The 6916-nt window shown below is 34.6% G+C and overlaps 1 protein-coding gene across 1 annotated transcript in view; it reads left to right on the top strand.

Moving 5' to 3' along the window:
- Positions 1 to 6166: 6166 nt before the first annotated feature.
- Positions 6167 to 6916, top strand: part of LOC107095018 (solute carrier organic anion transporter family member 1C1-like) — a 33338-nt gene continuing 32588 nt past the window's right edge. Inside the window, exon 1 of the mRNA XM_015390972.1 lies at positions 6167 to 6300. Within this exon, the coding sequence (XP_015246458.1) occupies positions 6169 to 6300 (132 nt within the window). The 5' untranslated portion in view covers positions 6167 to 6168. The remainder of the gene's footprint in view (positions 6301 to 6916) is intronic.

The following is a 6916-nucleotide window of genomic DNA, read 5'->3' as shown; positions in this document are numbered from 1 at the left end:
TCTATCTATCTCCCTCCCTCTGGGATTAATAAAGTATGTCTGATTCTGATTCTGATATCTATGTTGGAAAGGAAATTATTATGTCCTTAAAGCAGGAAATGGGATTACACTCTTTCCCCCCTTCCACCTAACTTTCCATTACATTACAAGAGCCATAATTGTCATCCCTGACAAGCTCTTCCAAATTCTTCAGTGGGTTGTGTTTTGTTGTTTCTTCCAAGGTTTGGTTATCCTTGTTACTTTTTCATTTTTTTTAAATTGTCCTTTAACCAAACTTTCCAAATGCTTGGATACAGCAGTCTGAGAACAGCAAACATTTTGGGTAAAATACTGTCTGCTGGACAGCTGTTGCGTCCCCCCCTCCCCCCCCTTTTGTCTTTATGATATGAAATATGTGTTAAACTAATTCTTCAAAGTTTTTATACTATAATTCTAGTTTTCTAAGAGGCTAAGATGTTGGTTTTCATTTGCAAAAGAAAAAAAAATCAATGATTTAGTCATCAATATGAAGAAGATTATATGACATGAGCCTTAGGCAGTTTTCCATTTGCCACTCATCCAAGTAAACCAGAAAGAACAAAAATCAAGAAAGGCTGATGTGTTTTGAGATTTGAAATTGTTACTAACAAACAGCTACTTATCTGAAGTTTCAGAAAGCAAGTCATTGATAAGGAAAGTTCAAATCAACTGGAGGTGAGAGAAACAAGGCTGAATGAGGAGTCAAGTTAGATAGATATCTTTCCTTCACAGAGTGAAAATCAGTAAAATTAAATATTAAAATTAAATGATTTTTTTTTCTTTTTCTACATTTTTTCTTCTTTTTCTAACCTTAAGCAGCTGAATATGCTTGAAATCTAAACAACAAAAAATAGAATTCAAATCTGCCTCCAGAGAAGCCCATAGAAAAAGAGCATAAATATTTTCATATAAATAACCGAAATATAAAATAATCCTAATCCTCCACTTTAACAATCTTTTATCATCAACATAATGTTTATCAGTAGGTGAACGGCAGGATATCAGGGCTCGGTGTCTGGGATTGATAAACTTTAAGAAACTTCCGATTCCTGGAAGTCTATCTTTTGTCATAATGATTCTTCCTGATGTAAGAAAAAAAAAAATACTGGTTAATAACTCGATTAAAAATCTCAGTAGAAACCCTAAATAAATCATGGTAGTGGTTTTATATTTACAGAGGCAAATGAATGGTAACACATTATTTATTTGAAAATTGGTCTGTATCAGAAATTATTTTGTCTGAAACAGCAATTACTTGATCAGTTTAGTTGATTGTGTTATTGCACAAGGTACATTTCTGAGAAACCTTTTCAGAGTAGTTATCAGTTATAATAGTATAAAGAGCAGAAATCAAAGAAAGTTTGAGGTTAGCAGAATAATATTAACAGGCAGAGAAAAGAACTATGTGGAGGTCATAGACACATTATAAATGGAATATGCGCAGATATACCACATACCGAAATGTCATCATAATCATCAGCATCTTAGAAGTGGCTCATCAGATTTGTACATGGATCATTATGGTTCTATTTAAAATGTGCTCTCAGTATGCTAATGTAATTTAATCATTTTATAGAATGTAAGAAAATGCTTATATTTTGTGCTTCCTATTGCTTCAATATATATTTACCATCAGCAACATAGGACTAAGTGAGTACAGTGAAAAAAAGTGGAAAAGCCATAACATTCTAAGGAAAGATGCTTGTTGTTTAAATGCAAAGAAATGAAGGAACCACTCAGTGCTCTAAATTACAGTTTTGGGGATTTTAAAATTTTACATTTTGTGTTTACTCTGCCTGTTATGAGCATAAAACACAGCGGATGGGTATCAGCTTATTTGGGTTTTGTTTAACTGCACCACAGAAGGAAACAAAGGTGGGACTCTGCAATCCACAAGCTAGAATTAGCCCATCCAAAAGGGGAACCTGCCACCTCAAAATCCTGTTTGACATATTTTCAGATAATACTTAAAATCAGAGGCAGTCCTAGCCAATTGGGGGCCCTAAGCACACAAATACTGTAAGGTGCCTCCCACCTGGAAATAAACAATAAATTCAGCTTGTTTTTCTTTATTTTCAAAACAGCTTCTCCACATTAATGGCTTGGAAACTACAAAACTGCTGCAATGAATAAGAGGAGAATTGAATTTGAAGAGATTTTCCACCAACAATACTTCCACACAAGATAACTGCAAGATAACTGCATTTTACTTACCATGGAGGAAAATGAACAAAGACAGCAGCTTTTAAGGGGAATTAGAGTTAGGAAAAAAAAAAAGTACAATGAATGTGTGTTATAATATAGACCACGAGTCATCATATGAGTAGTGTTGGAATAAAGCCTTTCTACAGATCAAGTGACTGTATGGCCAGTCTCTCCTCTTTCATCGATTTAATGTTGTAAACATGATTAAACATGATCCATACCTGCATTTGGATCAGAGAAACACATTAATGAACAACCCCCAAACTATTGTCTTTCAGCATATCCCTCCTACTCAGTGACTGATTGCAGAAAAGCATTTAAGAATTTAACCAACATGTTGATTTCAGACCAAGTACCAGTCCTGATGTAATGTGCAGATTCCAAAAACACATCAAGATGCAGAACTTTAACAGATGACATTTACTACCGGTAGTTTTTTAAATGTCATTTTGTAAGAATTTTAATAAAATTTTCTTCATGAATGCTACTGTTAAATTTGGTTATGTCGTTGCTTTTTCCAGTTTAGGTTTGTGCTTATGATGTCAGAAATATGGTAGAAATTCCAGGAGAACTTTCAGCCATGCTTAGCCTTCCTTTCTCCGACATTTTTCCAGTTAAATGTTGTTGACATTGATGTGATGTCAGTGTAGATTTATTTAGGTTGACACAGTCATGCCTTCCTCTGACTTTGAAGCACAGCACTGCTATGTCAGAAATCCCTGGTGTTTTCAGACAGACTAGCAGAAAATAACTGGGCCAAATCACACTTAAAAGTGCTAAGATTTTGTATGTGAATAAAAAAAGGCACATAGGGCTAAAAGCATGGCCAAACAAATTTTTATTTATTTGCAATATCTAGTTACAACTCTGAATTGTAAAAAAGCGCGGAAGATAAAACCAGATTGAACGGTGTTGAATGGAGATTCAAAATAGTGCAGCAGCAGCTTAGGATGTGTCAGTGCCTTTGATGGAAGCCCAGAGAAAGAGACCAGAGATCCTCTATCCAGCTTTATACTCTACTCCACAGCAGCTACACCAGGGGGCAAGGAGGGGGCCAGAGGGTTTTCATGGTGGGCACAGAAAAGGATGAATTAAAAAACAACAGGCCAAGGGATTCAAATATATTAAGATAGCTGCATTCTATTCAGTTAGGTTTAATTTAAATTATATTTCTTATTAGGTCAATATACGTTCATAATAAAGGAATTTTACATATTTTTTGACTGAAGTTAAAATTGCTGTTTTCTATAAAATCTGAATTAGAACTAAAGAAAAACTGATAAGTTCTGCTGTAAAAATTTGAGCAATTTGTTTTGAAAAATAAAATTAGCAGATGAAAACTGGGATCCTATCTCAATACCACTGAAGCTATTACCTTAATTGTTTTTAAACAATTAGTAAAACAGATTTTGTTAAGAAAAATAATTAAATAGATCCAAAGGACCTATCAGTAACCATATTAAAAAGTTTAGATAGTCATGAGCCGACTACTGGTATTAATGTGTACCAAAGTTTTGGAAAGCTTCAGCTTCTAAACTACAAAGACTTTACATCACAACATTTAAAGTCCCATTGTTGAGAGATCAGCAGGGTTCTAGTTTTTTATTTAACTTTAATGGCCCCTCCTTCACCTTAGACTTAGACTGAACTTGATTTTTCCCTAGGAATTACTCCTTCAGGGAAATTCTTGTTCCAGTGGGTTAAATAGAGTACAAAGAGTTAAAGCAAGATGCCATTAAAGATAAACTTACAACAGGCAATATAAAAAAAAGAGTGTATATAGTACAAAAAAGCATTAAAAATGTTGTAATGTCCTAGAATATGATTCCCTCAGATATAAAAATATCTGCACAGTGGAGAGCTAAGGGAATACTACATAGTAGTTGACTTGGATTATTGCACTAGCACTGCAGAAATGCACTGACCTTAAAAAAAGTTTAAAAAAAGGCTACACAGTAGTTGGCATGTGCTATTGCACAGTGAGGAAGTAGAATAGTGAGTACGTGTGACAATAGGTAATGTTTTGCTTAAGATGTCCAAGGAGGGGGGTGCTGACCCTTGTCCCTCTTCCTATCCATCCCTCCTTCCTCCGTGGCCACCTGTTAACTGCTGTGGTTCAGCCAGCCATCTTTGTTGGAGGGACTCATCAAAATTTCTTAAGTGAGGACTAATTCTGCCCTTTGGCTTAAGACATTGCATTAAAATAATAGCATGTGCTGTAAACCGTTATACCTAAGATAAACATTATTACGACTAAGCTGTTGTTGTTCCTCATGCCGCTTGCGGCCCTTTAATAGGTTAACGGATTGGCTCAAACCAAATTTATGCAGGGGGGCAATAGGTGCTCTTCACACATCCAGCTGAACATCCCTCCTTTTCCCATATGGATTTGATTGGAACAGGCACAGGGTAATAATGCGGAGAACTACACATTAGCAGTCTGGCTTACAATCTAGGAAGTGATGATTAAATCAGCCATCATTCATCATTCATCAAAGACAGATTCAAATGGATTTAGAAGTGTATTATTATATTTAATGGTATGTAATATGATAAATATTTAATATTTTCAATTGCTGTACTTTTTTGGCAGTACATTTTATGCCTAAAACTGCATGTGACCTCTGATATCACATTGTCGTCAATGATGAACTTTAGGAGATCATTATATTAAGTAGTGCAATAGTGCTTCTAATAGAGCTGGAACAATAAATCAGATTAATTGTGATAATCGATTATTGAAATAATCAATTAATCGTTAAATTGAATATAGAGACTTATAGCAGATTTATAACTTATAGCAGTAATTATATCAAAGTTGTAAAAAATAAATAAATATTTTGCATTTAAGATTAAAAAGCCCGTAGGTCAATATTCTCTATCCAGAACTCCTCATGAGGAAAAGTTTTAGTTTTATCTGGTTTAATGTTTTAAAAAGTCTTCTTTGAGGAATGTTTTGCTATCTGATTATTAATTGATTAATTGAAAAAAAAAACAATTTGCAAAATAACATTAGTTGCAACCCTAGCTGCCAACAAGCAGGCATGGATTTATAATTTTAAATAAACTGATCCTTAGAGAATTCATGCAATCATAGAACAAAAAACGTTTAAAAAAATGACCAAAATGTAGATCCATAGCATAATGCTTGTTTTTAAAAATGTCTGACTTTGTCACATTATTGTACAATCCATGTTACTGTAGACAAAAAATTACAATAATAAAAACAATGTAAGCAGCCCTTACATTTTTTACATTTCTATAAAATCATCTTCACCCAAACTACATTTCTAAATGTGTCGAGCTGCCATGTTGTAAATGGCGTATTTTCATTAATGAAATATCCAATGACTTTGAATGAATTTCATAGCTAACAGATTTGAGGTTATTTTAATATTTCTTTACCCTTATATTCTCAAAATGTAAGATTTCCCACACTTTCAGCTAAAATTTGGTACCCACAACCACTGAAGTTCATCTTGTCAACCTCAAAGTAATCAATTCTCCTCTGACGTCGTTTGGTTTCAGCGCACTGAGGTTCTTAGACTGAAGATTATGGTTTTAGCAGACTTCACAGTCCTGGTTTAAGATTCATTATATTTGGTCTCATGATCTCAGTTACTGCCCTGAACAATACAAGTAGGTACAGAGTTTGATTGGTTGGAATGTTCAGCTCAGAGTGTTTGATATTTTTAGCTTAAAATAGTTAACCTGAAACAAAAAGCTTTTGTTCTCAAAGCACGTCCACGTCGTACAGCCTGAATACAATGCTGACTTTTACTTGTGACTGAAGCCTGAGGATATTCAGGACAAAACACGGGCAGTTTTTTAGTTTGTGTGTCAGTTTTCTTCTGTACTCCAGGCTTTATTTATTTATTTTTTTTTTTTTCTTTGCTATGGATGAGAAGTGGGTCACATGCTTGAATTATCCATTTGCAGGGTTGCATGCCTGCTGAGGAGAAGCAAAGACATATCTGGAGAATGGAGGACAGAAGCGAGGAGGACTGTGTGCAGGAGAACGGACGAAGTGACACGACAAATGGCAAACCCAGCGGCTCTCCCAGCACCAGTCTGAGGGTACACGTGATAATATATCTTTCAGACACTAGGATTATCGCGCTCCAACTAACACCTTTGGTGTGCTGAGTTAAGCTTTTTTATGGGGTCACATGCTCTTCTAGTAGGTACGCAGCCGTATGTTTATTTTTAACAACAAACCTTGAAACAGCAATTTTACTACATTTAGTCCTCTAAAATCATGATTATCAATAGAATATAATAATAATTTCAATCTGGGTTTCTTATCCCATTCAAATGTAAATGTAAATGAATCACTGCAATGTTTTACACTTTTTGATTTGATCTTAGGCTTTCACTACTAAGAAAAACTGCCTTTGGAGCTTGCAGCATGTCATTACCACAAAGATGGAAACATTTGTTGGCCAGTAAACAACCAGTCATTATTTTCTCAGGGTTCAGTTCTTAAAAACATCCTTGGCAGTAGAGGGAGGACATGTTGTTCAGCATTTGACGCATTAACATTTTTAGAGCTTTATTAACAAATTCATAAATTATGTAGCCACAACTTGCCATTAATCACATTTATATAGCTTTTAAACATTATGTAGTTCTTTTGTTCAAATTATTGTCAAATTATTGCTAGATTTTTAGAGGCTTGCTGTGCTGTGTATGA

The sequence above is a fragment of the Cyprinodon variegatus genome, unplaced genomic scaffold (genome assembly GCF_000732505.1).
Source record: "Cyprinodon variegatus isolate N-32 unplaced genomic scaffold, C_variegatus-1.0 Scaffold520, whole genome shotgun sequence".
Lineage (NCBI taxonomy): Eukaryota > Metazoa > Chordata > Actinopteri > Cyprinodontiformes > Cyprinodontidae > Cyprinodon > Cyprinodon variegatus.
This window is presented reverse-complemented; position numbering and strand designations above follow the sequence as displayed.